The 17,214-nt window shown below is 38.7% G+C and overlaps 1 protein-coding gene across 1 annotated transcript in view; it reads left to right on the top strand.

The window, feature by feature from the left end:
* Positions 1-12,872, top strand: part of ZDHHC17 (zinc finger DHHC-type palmitoyltransferase 17) — a 77,451-nt gene extending 64,579 nt beyond the window's left edge. Inside the window, exons 13-17 of the mRNA XM_065654947.1 lie at positions 476-569; positions 5,376-5,459; positions 5,852-6,009; positions 8,023-8,117; positions 9,825-12,872. Of these exons, the coding sequence (XP_065511019.1) occupies positions 476-569; positions 5,376-5,459; positions 5,852-6,009; positions 8,023-8,117; positions 9,825-9,963 (570 nt within the window). The 3' untranslated portion in view covers positions 9,964-12,872. The remainder of the gene's footprint in view (positions 1-475; positions 570-5,375; positions 5,460-5,851; positions 6,010-8,022; positions 8,118-9,824) is intronic.
* The last annotated feature ends 4,342 nt before the right edge of the window (positions 12,873-17,214 follow it).

The following is a 17,214-nucleotide window of genomic DNA, read 5'->3' as shown; positions in this document are numbered from 1 at the left end:
AAAAAAGGTTGGGAATAATTTAGCATTTTAAGTTCCACTTGTTGGGTAATATTCCTGTCTTTAGAAAATAAGCTGGAAGAGTTTATGTTGGAGCTCAGTTATGAATGATACTGACAGAACTGTGGAACCCAAACTATTCTGTATTTTCATTGTTAAAAAGCTGAAATGAAACTGGTTACTGTATAAAGGTCAATAGCTGGAGGCGATAGGCAAACTTTGTATGGAAAAAAAAATCCTTTATATAACAAAAATAGCGTGGTAATAATTTCCGTGTGGTTTTATAGATGTTGTGCTAAGTAATGTACAGAATAAGCTTAATAGCTAAGATTGCTTTAAAAATTAGCATGAAGCTGAAATTCTCTAAGGGGTTAACAACAGCAAAATCAATTTACATTTAAATTGAGGAGGGTTTTTTTGTATTTAAAATATGTCAGGGTTTTTTGCTTTTGTAAACATACATTAATCATGGTTACAGATACGGAAGCCAGTGAGGTCCAAACACTGTGGTGTGTGCAATCGGTGTATAGCGAAGTTTGATCACCACTGCCCGTGGGTGGGAAACTGTGTAGGTGAGTAATTTGCTAAAATACGATGTTGTGGTAGAAGAAAAAGCATTTTCAATATTGAGCTTAATCTTTTTTCTACATGCATTTCTCAGCATTATTCTCATTTGTATTGTCTATTATATACCCATCCTGAAAGCTGTTCTGCATCTAATTCAATTGCCTATGTATATATTTTTATTAACGTAAATTCTAGTAACGAAAAGATGCAAAGTTTAACTGCCTTTTAATGTCTGCAGAGAGGGCATGTACCAATTCCACAACAGACTATTATCTATTACATGAGATAAAAATTCTCATCTTTACCAATAATTTTCAGTAATTTAACGGGAAAGTATACATACTGAAAAATGTAATGATTATAGCAGTTAGGTATGCAATGACCTCCTATTGAGGTATTATCTTTTTGACCCTCCATGTTGTCATTTCTTCTCCCCAGTGGTAATGAAAGGAACATAGGAACATATAATCATAGAATCATTTCGGTTGGAAGAGACCCTCAGGATCACCGAGTCCAACCATAACCTAACCCTAGCACTAAACCATGCCCCTAAGAACCTCGTCTAAACACCTTTTAAATACCTCCAGAAATGGTGACTTCACCACTTCCCTGGGCAGCCTGGTCCAATGCCTGAACAGATGTAGAACAGCAGTAAAGTCTCTAAATGCTACTATTCCCTGTCATATTTTTTGTGAAACTTATTTGAAAACCATTATCATGCAGGGAGCACTGAGGACTTCATAGCTAGGAAATGAGGGCAGCTTGCTTCGCTGGTTTATTTTTTTAGGACACGAGCAGAAGTAACTTTAGTCTTGGGGAGGAATTAGGACCTGACTGCCAATAAATGCTTCATTGTAGTTCTTCCAAATATATATAATAATGGGTAGTCACAGTAGTTTGGTCTTATGATCAAGAGTAAAATAGTCAATGCTGACATTAGAATTGTAATAGAACATCACTAAAGTCTCATAGAGATGGACTTAAATGTAACTATTCCTACATTTATACAGTCCTAAAATTACATTCGACCCTTTGCAGGCAACCGCGAGGCTGATGTGGCCCCCGGTGAAAATGAGTTTGACAGCCCTGATCTAGTATTTTAATCAGTAACTGGAAAAGTGTAAAAAACATCTGGGGAAGGAGAGACCTTAGTCTGTATGTGATAAGAGAGTGTGCGAGTAATGGGATTAAGTTAGGTGGAGAAAATTGTTTTTACAAAACAGTGCTGATGGAAAAGCAAAGTCCTCCTACTAGTGGGCTCGTACAGATTGGGATAAGTGGAGGTAAAAGTAAACATTAGAGTGCTTGAAAGCATGCTGGGAGAAAAACCATTAGAAATCCCATGATGGGAACAGCCCTGACCTGGAGGGAGTGATGGTCTCAATGGCCTTATATGGCTCCTCTGGCTCGCTCAGGCTGGGACACAGTGACTCTGAACCCGTTCTTAAAACAGCATTCATGGGATGTTTGCCAAAAAGGGAAACATGAATCACGCCTTTCTGGAAAGGTGGAATTTGGAAATGTTTTCTGTAGCCTTCCTTGGGATGTGTTAGAAGGACAAGAATTTTACTAAAGTTAGAACTGAGAAAGATTGTAAGAGTGTGTACAGACACTCTAAAATTAATCCTTTGGGGATAAAACTTGGCACATAAAGAGATTCAGAGATAATAATTTTACCATTCTGAAGAGGTTGACGAAAAATGCAGACTATTTGAAAAATAAATAAATTAGCAATTGGGGCAAATTATCTTTCTCATGCCCGGAAAATTTAAGTTAAAATTACAGTGAGCAGGTCTCTAAAGGTGATTAGACTTATCTTTTTAATGGAGTGTCAAAATAGCATTATGTTTTTTACAGTTGGTTGCTTGAAAACAAAAAATAACAGATTTTATTTAACTCGTATTTACATTTCAAACACAAACTGCAGACTTGCAACAGAAATGTAGTTTTCAAGTTTAAAGCATGAGAGGATCTAGAGCCAAATTTTAAACTGTTATCTCAAATGGGCTATGTTGACATCGTACTGAGTTATTGTTCTGATGTAAAATATCTTGTGTATATGAGAAATTATTTTATGGTTTTGAATAATGTTAACTTTTTCCTCCCAGTAAAGCTTCTTCTCTAAGGAGCTAAAAGTAGCAAAAATTAATAAATGAACAAACCGTCTGAATTATACAGTATAACTCCATCAGTAAAAAATCAGTTTTCTTTATTGTGTGTTATTACTTATGTATAATATAAGCACAGCCATATAAAATAAATTAGGAACAATTCTTACAGCATTGTTGTTTTAGCTGTGGGGGATAACTTACTGTGTTCCTGCCAATCCAGGGTGAAGCTGTAGAGAGTGGTGCTGTGTTTTGTCCAGTCTTATTTCAGATATAGAAGAAATGCACCTTCTCCACTTTCTTTATCTGAAGTCTGTTTTTTTAAACTCTGACCAAGGTTGTACCTGTCTCATTTATAGTTTTCAATGCTACATGTATCATTTTACCAAATACAGACAGAGTTCCTGTTAAGCAGAATTTGGTTTAGTATCATTGAAGATGCTACTGAAAAGAGCATCTCATCAGCTGCCTCTGGTGAACCTCTAGGTCACCGTTTAACTTCTGGTTTTGTTTTAGTTTGGGGTTTTTGTTTGGGTTTTTTGGTGGTTGTTTTTGGTTTGTTTTTTTTTGTGTGTGTTTTTTGTTTGTTTGGGGTTTTTTTTTGTTTGTTTGGTTTTTTTTAAATGTCTTTTATGAAACTGAACAGTTCTGAAATTTAGTATGCAAATGAAAGCGATACCTTAGGGACGTTCCCAACACAATTTCTCACATGCTCTTAGGTGACTGAAGGCAATGTTACAACATATTTTGTGTCTGAAGTAACTCGTTTGATTTTCAAGGAAATGTCTTGTGTTTAGTCTAGTTTGTGTTGCATGTGTATTTTTCCTCATCTCTTATTTATATAGCCTTCCAGTTCACTTGATTATCTTCTGCCTCCAGAGGATGCTCTTGTTTTAGCAGGCAAAACATTTGACATAATGAAGAAGTAAATGCTGTGCTGGTACATGATGACAGCCACATCTTTTGTAGCCCATTATCATCTCTGTGGGTTTAGTGTACAGCCTAGAGCTGTTGGAAGGTTGCAACAGTGGACATATTTCACAGAATCACAGAATGTCAGGGATTGGAAGGGACCTCAAAAAATCATCTAGTCCAATCCCCCCACCAGAGCAGGAACACCCAGATGAGGCTACACAGGAATGTGTCCAGGTGGGTTTTGAATGTCTCCAGAGAAGGAGACTCCACAGACTCCCTGGGCAGCCTGTTCCAGTGCTCTGGCACCCTCACTGAGAAGTTTCTTCTCAAATTTAAGTGGAACCTCTTGTGTTCCAGCTTGAACCCATTACCCCTTGTCTTATCATTGGTTGTCACCGAGAAGAGCCTGGCTCCATCCTTATGACACCCACCCTTTATATATTTATAAACATTAATGAGGTCTCCCCTCAGTCTCCTCCAAGCTAAAGAGACCCAGCTCCCTCAGCCTTTCCTCATAAGGGAGATGCTATACTCCCTTAAACATCTTTGTTGCCCTGCGCTGGACTCTCTCAAGCAGTTCCCTGTCCTTGAACTGAGAGGCCCAGAACTGGACAAAATATTCCAGATGAGGTCTCACCAGGGCAGAGTAGAGGGGAAGGAGAACCTCTCTCGACCTACTAACCACCCCACTTCTAATACACCCCAGATGCCAGTGGTCTTCTTGGCCACAAGGGCACAGTGCTGGCTCATGGTCATCCTGCTGTCCACCAGGACCCCCAGGTCCCTTTCCCCTACACTGCTCTCTGACAGGTCGTTCCCCAACCTATACTGGAACCTGGGGTTGTTCCTGCCCAGATGCAAGACTTTCCCTTATTATATTTCATTAAATTTTTCCCTGCCTAACTCTCCAGCCTGTCCAGGTCTCGCTGGATGGCAGCACAGCCCTCTGGCATGTCAGCCACCCCTCCCAGCTTGCTGTCATCAGGAAACTTGCTGATAGTACACTCAATTCCCTCATCCAAGTCATTGATGAATATATTAAACACACTTCCTCAGTTTAGCTGTGAGGATGCTGTGGAAGGAAGGCTGAGTACTTCAGAATTATGATGTACATGCATAAGAGGCATCTTTTTAGCTTTATTAATGTTAAAAATAGAACAGTATTTTAGTAACAGAATTTTCTTGCCTTTAAATTCCATCTGAAACAGAATGGTTTATATCCCATGAATTTATTTTAGCCAGGTTGTTGGGCCTCGTCTGTTCAGTTACACGTATTTGTTTTAGAAGTTCTGTTAGGTATTTTAATTTCAGATAGCTCCATCAAGCAGGTTTAAGCCCAAGTTGTGAGTTAACTTATTATCAAGGGGCGTTGTATATTTATTCATATTTCTGTTTCTTTTAAGAGAATGAACTCTGCAGCCTGATGATTTTTTAATGGAATTCTAAAAATATTTATTGGTTTGTAATTCCTGGCTATTTAGGACTCTGCAACAGTTGTCACCAACATTGTTATAAATATTGTCTATCAATAATTTTATTAGCTCATGATTGCAAATAAAGTGCATGTCTGATTTGCATTTCTGATATGACAAATTGAAGAAAATGAAGCAGAAGTAAACCAGCTAATTTCACTGTCTTGAAGTTATATTGTCTTATATTTTGGAGTAATGTTTCTGTATATAATAATAAGTAGTTCTTCTAAGCAAGCAATTAAGCTTGCTGATGTAGTATTGTCTTTCTTCTGAAAGTGTAGTAATTTTCATCTGTGGTGTTCTTGTGCAACTTCAGGAGCAGGGAACCATCGCTATTTTATGGGATACCTGTTCTTCCTGCTTTTTATGATCTGCTGGATGATTTATGGATGTATCTCCTGTAAGTAAATGTGGTGTTTTGGCTTTTTTTACTTGCTTATGGATACTTTGTTTATCACCTGGTATGGATTTTGACAGATTTCGACATTGTTGGAGTTTTGGATATTTTTATTCTGGAATTGAACTGCATATTAATAGTGGTCTATATTGGATATTTTAGGTTAGAAGATGATGTTTTTCTTGTCCTAGATTTTTTTTCTTCATCACAGCCAAGTATGTGCATATGTCATGTATTCAAGGAGTTGGGAATGGAAGAGAGAGCAAGTGAAACTATTTTGGCATATTGTCATTTTCTTATTTAATTTAATACATACTAATGTGGGCATTATGTTGATGTACAGTAACATATCTTAAATCTCCTGTATGGTTTTTGACACTTGTTTTTTTCTCCAGACTGGGGTTTCCACTGTGAGACAAGTTATGCAAAGGATGGATTTTGGACCTATGTCACGCAGATTGCTACCTGTTCTCCGTGGATGTTTTGGATGTTTCTAAACAGTGTTTTTCACTTCATGTGGGTGGCTGTGTTACTCATGTGTCAGATGTATCAGGTATGGAAGAGCACTTTATTTGTAATGCTGAGTCTCGGGAGTGACTTAAGAATAGGCATCATTCACTTCTCATTCACTTTTTTTTTACAAGAGGTTAAAGTACCTACCTCCCACTTTCCATTCTCAGAATGACAGGAAGGCAAAACAGACCAGAGAAAGGCGATAAAGACTAATAGAGGATGAGATCTGCAGGTTGCACTTGGAATAATGCTGTATGTCATTAGCAGAAACAGAAGGGTAACTTTAAAGGGGCTGCAGTAATTTCTTACATGGCTTCAGTGTGATTTGAGATCACATTACTGTACTGTAATCCAACCAAACCCAAGCTTTTCTTTATCCTTTATAGGGAAAGACAAGTCATACTGAAAGCCTTTCAGTGTGACTTAAGTCTTTCTGTATGACTCGTCATTAACACACTGTGAGACTTACTGATTTAATTTTTCTAGGGATCCTGGAAATAGAAATCATCCTCTAAGGTGTAGGTAAAACTTTTCAGGAAATTTGAGTTTTGTCCTCTTCCTTCTACCATAATCATTTAGAATGTATATCAGTTTCAAAATCTTGTATGTGTGAGTGAAAACCATTGAGTCTTTCAGAGGTCCTTCCTGCCAAAGACAAATGAGCAGAGGTAACTACATGTATTTCAGGTGACTTTCAAAACAGTCTAACCTACCTATTCTGTACTATAGACTTCTGTAGCAGAATAAGCATGTAACTTTGCAGAGAGTTTTCCGTCATACTTAAATCGTGATCCATTAAGTTCCCTGCTGAGGATTCCTGTTAATAAAGATCTGTCTACAGATGAATCTTTGTTTTATGCCACTTGGAAAAATACATATCATAGTATTTTGTATCGTTAATGAAATTAAGCAAAATAATTCTAGCATTTGAGTTCTTTAATAATCCTGGAAACATGAAAGCTGAACACAGTCATGTTACTAAATTTCCTAAGAAGTTTACACATAGGAAACTTAGAATTGTTCTTGACAAATCTCTTTGGAGTTTGCCATAATGATAAAATTAATAAAGATATTATCTTAATTGCTGCTTTTGATTTGCTACTGCACAGCCCCTATTCTTCCTTCTCTTTTTTTTTTTTTTTCTTCATCATAAAGTTTGAACTTGTCCTTCTTATTGAACTGGGCAGGATTATTGGCAAAACACTACCTACTATCTTAGAAGGATAATTTAAAACCTTTACTTCCTACTTCAAATGTTGGCCTTTGAGAGCCCATTGATGTACATAGACAACCCAAACTTAACTTTCTCGGTGTTCTTGCTTTTGTAACATGCAGCAGAGTTGACTTTTTATATGTCACTAAGAACTACAAGATTTTATATTCCCTGCAGTATAAGGCTGCTAAGAGAGTTCTCACATTTTTGTTTCCAATTATATCACATTACAGTAAAGTCCAATTTTGTGTAAGATACCTTTTTAGGCTAACATAGTTGTAAAGCCGTTACAGAGAAGCATAGCCTTTCGGCCAAGTGATTCTGTAAAAATGAAAAAAACACAAGCAACAACAACAAAAACCAAAACACCTCGTTTTTTTCTGGCTATCTTTTTGTCTTGTAGACAGAGAAGTTTCATTACTGCAACAAATTTATGAATGGGGAGAATATATTACTGCAGCTAAAACTGGGATGTCAGGAGGAAAAGAAAGTAGTTTGAACACTGTGTAAAATAACTCCTGAATCTGTTGTTTACAGTGCACTTCAGCTGACAATATAGTAAAGTCATCTCTTTATTATGGACTTAAGAAGTCACAGTTTTTTCAGTGATCATAATTTATTTCTGATCACTTTCAAAATTAAACCTTTCGCACAATCCAGTACAACTGTTGTATGGTGCTTTACGTTGGGACCTCCTCATTGCCACAGACAAAAATTCATTCTTCAAGAGAAGGAATATAAAACAGTAAATTTGGTCCTCCTTTTTCAGTCTGTCTCATGCAGGGCTTGTCTGCTTGTTTTTACATGAGCTAAATTGCTTAATCTTTTTCCTGCCTTCAGATATCTTGCTTAGGTATCACTACAAATGAGAGAATGAATGCAAGAAGATACAAGCACTTTAAAGTTACGACCACATCTATTGAAAGTCCATTCAAGTAAGTTTTAAAGTGTAAACATCTTTGTTATTTCTGTAGCCTTGCATACATTTGTGCAGCTTGTTGAAACAGAACATAGCTAAATACTTTTAAAGTAGTTTCACTGCTTGGAATGCTGAATCTATCAGCTGTTTTTTACAGTGACATGTTCTGTCCAATTAAATGAAGTGTTAAATGTTTTGTCATGACTAAACAGGGATGCATAAACACAGAAAATAATGCTTTCCATCAGTGGTCATACTTTGCTGTAGAGTTTACGGGGAAATAAATATCCTCTTTATAAATCAGATACCCAAACCAGAGGTAGTTGCTTATTGCATGGTGTCAGTGTTGACCTGGATCTTCAGTTCTGCACCAGGCACTTTCTCCTGAGTGATATTTAATGTGCTGTTGCATTTGCTCTGTGCAGTAGGTCCTGTTGCTCTCTTTACTGTCAGGAAGGAGGCAGCACTTCCTTCCTGCTCGGGAGGAAGAGCACAGGCAAAGCTGTTTGTGGGGAGGGGAGCAGGATGTCCCAGGAACTGAAGGATGTGTTGCATGGGTGAGATGTGGGCAGCTTTTGGGTGTCAGTTGGAATTCTGGTTTGTGTAATGGGGACGGTACAAGCTGGGAGAGGGGCTTGGGGATGATACAGCACCAGGATGAGAACAGGGCAGCGTGGAGCAGCTTGTTGAGCCAACGCAGGAAATAAGTGAAGACATAAGGCTGGAATATTGGTAGGGTGCTGTGTCTCCTGGGGGAGTTGTGGCTCTTTCAGGTGGCACCCAAGGGAACAGGAGAGGGGAGTTATTGTGGCAGTTTGATTTACCTGCTAGAAGAGAAATTTGTGTGATCTGTTTTTAAACAGGGTGGTGCACAGGATAGGAAAAAACTGCTGGTTTTGTCTCTCTCTTCACAAACCATTTTCACTGAAACAGCTGCTATTATAAAAACTACTCCTGAAAATAACACCAGATGTCTAAAATAACAGACCTGGCATCACCTGTCAGATGAAGCATTGACATAATAGTTGTCATCTCTTTGTTGCTTAGGCCTGTTCTTGCATATATCATAACACAAGCTTCTCTTCCGAAAAAACATGATCTATACAACCCATGTGTAATTAAGTTAAAAAAAAAAAGAGGAGTTGGAATTCTGATGTAGGTGTCTAAAATATTTGACAATTAATTGATTCAGCCACATAAAGCACTTGACTAGTTCATTTAATTCAGATAATACTCTCTTAATTTTGTGTTGTCTGGGGACTTAACTGATCTTAGACTTTGCAGCTGGTGAACCAGTGTTTATGACAGAAATAGATATTAATAAAAATGGAAATTATTCTAGGAAGACATTCAATTCATACAGTTTTGTCATGCATCCATCTGTACAATGCCGCTTTCCTCTTAGAAGGGGATCTGAATTACTGTGCTATGCTACAGTATGGTACACTACCAATAACATGCTACATTTCTCCATACAGTTTTGGTAGATAGTCAAAGAAAGTTAGTGTCTTGGTTGTGTCCGAAGGTCAAACATTCATCAGTCTTGTGACTACTTCTTATTTCAGAACTTGCTCATCAGCAAGCACTAAGATAATTCTCATCTGAATTGGTTTTCTAGAGTTAGGAGCTTAAAGGATAAGGAATAAAATTTGTGTGTAGAGAAAAAATATTTGTTTGACGAACTGTGATGTTGCTTACTAACGTGTTTTTGTTCTGTTTGTAGCCATGGATGTATAAGGAACATTATAGACTTCTTTGAATTCAGATGCTGTGGTCTTTTTCGGCCCGTTATCGTGGACTGGACAAGGCAGTATACAATAGAATATGACCAAACTTCAGGATCAGGCTACCAGCTGGTGTAGCACCACCTTCATCCTGTGAGCATATCATATCTGAGTGGTGCCTGAAAAATTTTCTCTCTCTCTCAAATCCGCATCCCTTGAAGAGTAGCATGCTATGTGTAAGGCTGATGATGAATCATAAGGTACCTTCTCTTCATCAGAATTTTATTAACAAAAGTAAAAACGGACAGAATAAACTGCCAAACCTGATAAGGAAGAGGAGGAAGATCAAAAAGGGATTTTAACAGTTCTTAACATGAGAATTACTCGCGACAGCATATTCACAGTATTTGTTGTTGGGTTTTTTATTTAAGGTCCTTCACAATGGAGCATGAGATTATTGAAGTATTGACACAAGTAGCAACGTTGTGCTGAGCAGAAAAAATTATTTCCCAATATAAATAATTCCACTGAAACAAGAATCTAGGTTATAAAACTCAATTTCATGATGCGGAGATCACTGATCGTTATGTTGTAGTTCCTGTAATGTGATTTTTTTTTAATACAGATTTTCTGTAGTATTATGTACATTGAAAAATGTGCTTTTCAATGCTGTTATAAACATCATGTGATGGGAATCCTCTGTAATGTGCTAAGTTATAGCAGTAGGGCTTATCAGATAATGTTGAGAAAAAATAAGTTGCCCACACTTTTTGGTGATTATTTTTGCCACCACTTAGTGGTACAACTAAATACTTGTAATAACCCTGTTCTGAGATTATATAGTCTGAAATAAACAGTTGTGCAAATAAGGAAAGCTCTTCTGTCAAAGCCCTGCTTAAATGCATGATAACACCTGTAAAACTAGATTACAGGGTATAATGTTCAGGAAAAAAAATGGGGAAAAAAAATCATTATCTTTGAAGTAATTGTATAAGCAACTTACAAACTAGCAATGTTTCAATATTAGGTTTGGTCCTCATACAGTACAATGTAGTGTAACTGGAGACACGTTGGAAGAGAAATTGCATGGGGGAAACCACAGATGTGAAAGCAAAAATCTCAATTATAAAAAGACAAGATAGTTTTAAATTGAAAGCAACTGCGGAAGAACCCAGAGTTGTCTGAAATATGCTTATTTTGTTTGGATATAAAAGAATGGAAAACAAACTTTAAAAAAATCCCCATAGTAGCACATGCTCACAGAAAGTGTAATGCAATGTTCTGAAGAAGATGGTGTATTGGCACATGGAAATCACCCTTAATTTCTTTTTATAAGTTCTCATGCTACAGGTATGTTTGGAAGGTAAGGAATGATCTGAAATTGCATTCCGAAGGGGCTTTTCTTGACTGCGATGCACTGATTTTTGTTCTCTTGTTTTCACATACTCATAGTGAATTGTTCACTGCTTCCTTAACTATTGTTTACAGAGAGACTGAGAATCAGGTTAGTTCTCTTCTAAGTGCTGTAGCAACCCAGTGGTTCGAGAAACCTGTGAGGGGAGTTTGGGGAGGGACCTGAAAACAGATGTCTGAGACCAGTGTAAAGAATGTGTATCTGTATATAAATAATTTATCAAATAGTTTTCTCTCTGTGACTGTGTGTTTAGTGTATTTAAAGCTGCTCATTTTCATTTTATTCAACCAAAAAAAAGTGTAGGAAGATATCTAATGAGCTTTTAGTGATGTTCAATATTGCTGTTAATAGGCATTATGCCCTGCAAATTCACTGCATGTTTGATGCTTGGCAAAATTAGCGTTTTCTGTAATATGCAGATTACAGGTAATAAAGCAATCTAGTGGTATTCCCGGCCCTTGCCTTAGTAAGAGGAGCAGTGAAACTGTAAATAGTTGATGTTCAGTATTTGCAAGTAAACATTTTTTCTGTAGTTGTTCATTGATCTCAAGACACACACTTAGTTTGCAAGTACCAGATATCAGGATTTACAGAAGTGCAGCATTAGAGTACTTGAATGTTTAATACTGGAAAAATCAACATCGTCTTGGACACAGTTTTAATAGGAGAGGTTTGGGGGTAGGGGTGGCAAAAAGCTTTTGAGGTTTTTGTCAGACTAAATTTGTAATCATAAGGAAGACATGTTCTGTTTCGGTGAAAAGAGTTGACATAAGTTATTAATATTTTTTTTCCAGTCGGGAAAAAGCATGAAGAATTTACGATGTTGTTTATTTTAATCACCAGTAATGTTCTGCATATTTGTTTTGGAGGGGGTTTTTTTGTTTTCTTTTGTTTTGTTTTGGTTTTTTTTCCACATTTCCTTCGGGGGTCGGTTCACTTGAAGAACTTCAATCCACTTTGTTAAATATCGCCTAGCACCAGAAGAGCAGTTCAGTATGTGATACAAGTTTTGGGTTTAGTTGCCCAGTAGCATTAACTGCCACAAATTATGTCATGCAGTCCATGTCAAAAATGGTTGCAAAACAAGAGGTGATCTTTGGTAGTACGTAGTGAGTTCTGCGCCGTTTACTTGTTAGTAGCTCTCTGGTGACAGTTTTGTTAAGACCTGCAGAATTTGAGCAATAGGAGGTGGTTGTGAAAATTAACTTGCATCTATGGATTTGGGATATATGAAGCTTCCAGTGTAAAATGTAACTTGTCTTGAGTAACACTGAATCCTTTGATGTGAAATCATAAAATCAAGCAGGGGGGAGCCAACTGTGCAGCGTTTTTCTGTCAAGTTATGAAACTTACAATTCATTTGTTGAACCAAAACTGCATTGCTTCTGAAACTTAAAGCTGATCTAGACCAGCAGCAGATCAGAACAACTTAATCTGACATAGGGAGAATAAATGGGAATTTTGTCTTGGCCCTAAACATGTGCTGTTTCTTTGCAGGTTTTCTGTATTCTTTTATGTCCACCAGATATTTTTTTTCAATTAATGTGTAAAACATCACTACATTTTAAGCTATGAATTTTTTTGTATATTCTTTATTTATAACTGTGCCAAGTATTATTTTAATACTGTTGAGATCTTGATGTATTACATTGTGAACAAAAAAAATCTGTAAAATGTTTAATAAATTAGCTCTCCTTACATAAATTAAATCTGTTAAATTTTGTAAGTTATTAATCAAATAAATATTGACTCTTAGATGCAGTGTTTGTCTTGACTTGGGATATGATTTCAAAGTGTTGTTTCTGTCCAATTTCAGAAGCTGCACCATGAGAAAACAGCTGCTATCTTGCATCTTATTTTAGTAAAGTCGGTTTCCAGAAGGATGTACAGGTGTCTTAGAGCATGCATCCAATTCTGTGCTGATATGAAATCCTGTCAGCTACCACTTTACTGGGTTTTGGTAAAGTATACCTTTGTACTACCAATTATAGTTACCATTCACTAATTAGTACACCTTTCGAGTAAAGGTGCTGGCAGGATAACATTTCATAAGGGAAAATTGCTTTTAGAGAGCATTTCAGGTGGCCAGATGTACATATTTAATGATAATGGCATTTGAGGTGTTCTAAATGCACGTAGGCCTGATAGGTGTGACTAAGATATGCATTTCGACGTGGCGTTTGCAGGAGACAGAATACTTTGACTCTTCTGGTTTGTGCTAAAGGTTAGATTCTGAGTAGAAACAAGGTAACCATCCAGGTTGGATTTAATGAGGGTATTTATAATCAGCAGTATGTATTAAAGTATAAGGCTAGGAATTAAGAGCACACCTAATGGGGAGAAGAAAAAGTCTCTTGTTTTCTGTTGAGTATGGGTTCAATCTTAGCGTACATTGAGGATTGCTGGTGCTGTTCTAGGAGGTTCCATCTGAATATGAGGAGAAACTTCTTTACTTTGAGGGTACTCGAGCACTGGAACAGGCTGCTCAGAGGTTGTGGAGTCTCCTTCTCTGGAGACATTCAAACCCTCCTTGTTCACATCCCTGTTTGATCTGCCCTGGTGAACCTTCTTTAGCAGGTGGGTTGGACTAGATGATCTCCAGAGGTCCATCTCAACCCCAAGCATTCTGTGATTCCCCAAGGAATGGTTCTGGTGAGGCTGGGCCCAAGCTCGCCTCTGCTGACCACCCTTTGACTTGGCCAGTAAGAGTCAGGGAAAAAGTATTCTTTTTTTAAAAAAGACATATTCTGTACTGAAGATCTCCAACAGAGATTTGCAGTGCTCCGTCAGAGCAGTTGCTGCTCTTGGGAGGTATGGGTGGGCTCCTAATGGCTGGAAACCTGGTTACTTGGTTTGTTTTGTTTGGAAGAAGCCTGCCCTATGCACCCTCATTATGGCTTGATTAGAGTTCACTCCCTCTTGCCTCCCGTGAGCTGCCCTTAAGTGAAATCAGATTTTTTTGCTACAAAGGCAGAACGCTTGCATTTGGGTTTTATCTACCTTAGGCTACTGAATGGAGCTCAGTAAAAATCGTACCAATTCCAGGTTGAATTTATTTGCATTATCTTATAAGCAGAGTGCCGTATTCACATTGCCTCCAATCCTACGTGCTACTTAAGATCTCCAGATCATGAAGTCCAAGTGCTTTTGAGAGCCAATCTCTCCTGGCATTAGGGCTCCAAACCTAGACTAACTCCATTAGTTAGCATTACTCCAGCCTGGGCTGAGCATTTATTCATCCATGTTTTGTTGCTGCTGAAAAGTTGACAGTAACCAAGTGAAAGCACTTCAGTATAGGGTTTTCATTTCTCTTGACAAGTATATTGTCTTTATGGTTACAAGTTTGCCGTTTTCCTTCATTTATTTCTCTTTCTGTGGTTAAATGATTTAACTTGTTGGGATGTAGAGCAGTGTGGAGCTGTGAGTTATTGCTATGACTAGCTCTAGAAAGTGAAAGCCCGTGATTTTTAGTGGTTTAAATCACTTCCGATCATTTCTCCTGTTCATTTTTCGGAGAACTGAAAGCTCTTTTTTGTAGGTAAATGAACAATGTATTAGATGCCTGTTTTTTGTCAGCATAAATTGCACCTGCCAGCTCTGCTAATGTGGTGGTTTAAGATCCTCTACAGTAGCTACATCAGCTAATGGGGGAGCAGTTTCACCTGCTCAGTAGTGTGTCAAGAACGTTATTTTGGTTTCTGTCTATGAAACAGTGACGCCCAGCATTTTATAATGCTGTTCCTGAGAAGAGGAAGCACTTCCATCAGGTAACAAGGCTGTGGAAAGGGGATTTTCATGTCCTCAGCTGCTGGGGCCTGGATGTCACTTCTAAGTTAGAGCTGTCCTTGTTCAGGTTGGAAGAGTCAGAGGGGATCAGCCCTTTCTGGACAACTGTCAAGTTGGTAAAGGAGAGAAGTACTTTTTTTCTTTTTTTTTTTTTTTTTGTAGTAGAAAAGTATTAGGATCATCAGTATGAGTAGCAGGACCAGAGGTTTCTGCCCCAAATGTGTGCTGTTTCTGCCTTGCTGTTGTCTTTTTCAGCTGTAATCTTTCCCTCTCTGTGAACTGTACAAGCTCTTGGCTCACATTTTGAGCCGTCTGTCTGTTCTTCGTCATAATCCACATTGTTGCTTTGTAACCCGTACAAAAGTCTCTTTATGTATTATTTTGACCAGTACGTATTTTTCTAATTAGGCTTTTGGTTTGCACTGCTTCACTACCTCAGACTGCAGTCGTAGATTTTGCTTGAAAACTGCCTTGGACAGTGCTGATACATTTGCTCACTATTTTATTGTAGCGTTCCTAGTCTTGAATGTATCTCTATAAATTCACTCAGTGAAGGGGTTTTTTTTCCCCCCCCAGAGGTATCAGCCTCCTTCCCAAAACAGGCGGTGTTTCAAATCTCATCTTTTCTTTAACTAACTTCTGTTGGGCGTGATGAGAGTTGAAACTGAACCTCCCACCTTCACCCCATAACACCACATGGGTTGTAGCCACCGGGATGGAGCTTGTGCCTCCCTACTGGTGTGGTTGGCTTCTAGTGAAACCCTCACTGGGCAATAGCATGTCCTTCACTGGAAGGGCTGGAAAGGAGCTCCTACAACTGTCTCTTACCTGCTGGAGCTCAGGCGTGCTCCCCTGAGGTACCCTTTGCGTTTTTAAGAGGTGTCAAAGCCCGTGTGCCTCCTCCCTACTGTAGGCAAGAGCAAACCACAAGCTTTGCCAAGGGGGCTTGGCAGGGGAGCCTGAGCTCGCTGGTGAAGGTTTGCTTCAGGTGCTCAAGGAACTTAGGCCCAGATTTAAAAAAAAAATATTTAAAAAATTGCTAAGCTGTTCATACTAACTGCTGGTTACTTGTATAAAAATAGGGCAGCTTGCCTCAAACTGGGTGATTTCTTGCTTCACAGTTTTAGACTTAAGTACCTCATTCTCACATAATGCCTTTGTGGTGGACTGGTCCTAAGAGCTGAGGAGGTGACTCCCATTTGCTTCACAAGAAGGGCAATTGCAGGTGCCATCAGCTCAGGCCTCGCAGGCTTATGTTGGGGGCTGCCCCAGGCCATAGAAGAAGCCAAGCTCTTCTGGGAACTTTCTGCTCAAGGGCTGGCTACGGAAAACCAATTTTCTCTTAATTGTAGACCTTTTAAGAACTGCCGCTAATGAAGAGTTATATTAGCAGAGTCAAGGATCCTGACTATTATGGCTTTCACCCGGCTGGTGTGTTTGCATGAAGTAGATCTACACTGCATTTGATGTGTTTAATTGCTATTCCTCCTTGCCCATCAGCTTGAGTTCAAGTCACATTATCTACCAGGGTGGTTAAAGGCAGAATTTTACTCGGCTCTGTTGTTGCCCTGCAACTGCCTTTGCCAGGTGCCCTCCTGAAGAGGTTGAAGCCTTCTACCATCTTCAGGGAACTGAGGGTTATAACACTACTGAGAAAAGGTCAAAAGCTGCTCTTAAAACCTGAGTTTGATGTGCTAGTCCAGACCTTGGTCAACTGCTGAGGAGGAGTGGTATGAATCTTCAGCTGTCTTGGTAGAGTACTCCTGCACAGTAAGTCCTGTGCATAACATCTCAATACGAAAGCAGGTACAATCCCACAAAAAATTACAGTGAAAAAGGTTTGGTTTACATTCGCGGCAGAGACAGCCAGCTGTTTAGGCAGAGAGCTACTTAAAATCTATCACTTTCAGAGCTGCGTCACTACACAGCGCAATAGATTAAGATCTGCTGCTTTTGTGCAGTGAGCAGCTGGTTGCCTTGCACAGGCATATGATGGCGTGATACAGGAGGACGGTCGTTCACCTCTGAAGGCCGTGACCAGCGATACGTATGTCCGGCTTCCAGTCACGCTGGGCTTTCAGTGAAGGGCTGCACCAAGTCTATCATTGCATCTCCGCCCTTGCACACCCAGAGTACCCCAACACCACTCCCCTTACTTATCTTTGCTGACAAAGCATGTAACACTTGGG

The sequence above is a fragment of the Caloenas nicobarica genome, chromosome 1 (assembly GCF_036013445.1).
Source record: "Caloenas nicobarica isolate bCalNic1 chromosome 1, bCalNic1.hap1, whole genome shotgun sequence".
NCBI classification, from domain to species: Eukaryota; Metazoa; Chordata; class Aves; order Columbiformes; family Columbidae; genus Caloenas; species Caloenas nicobarica.
This window is presented reverse-complemented; position numbering and strand designations above follow the sequence as displayed.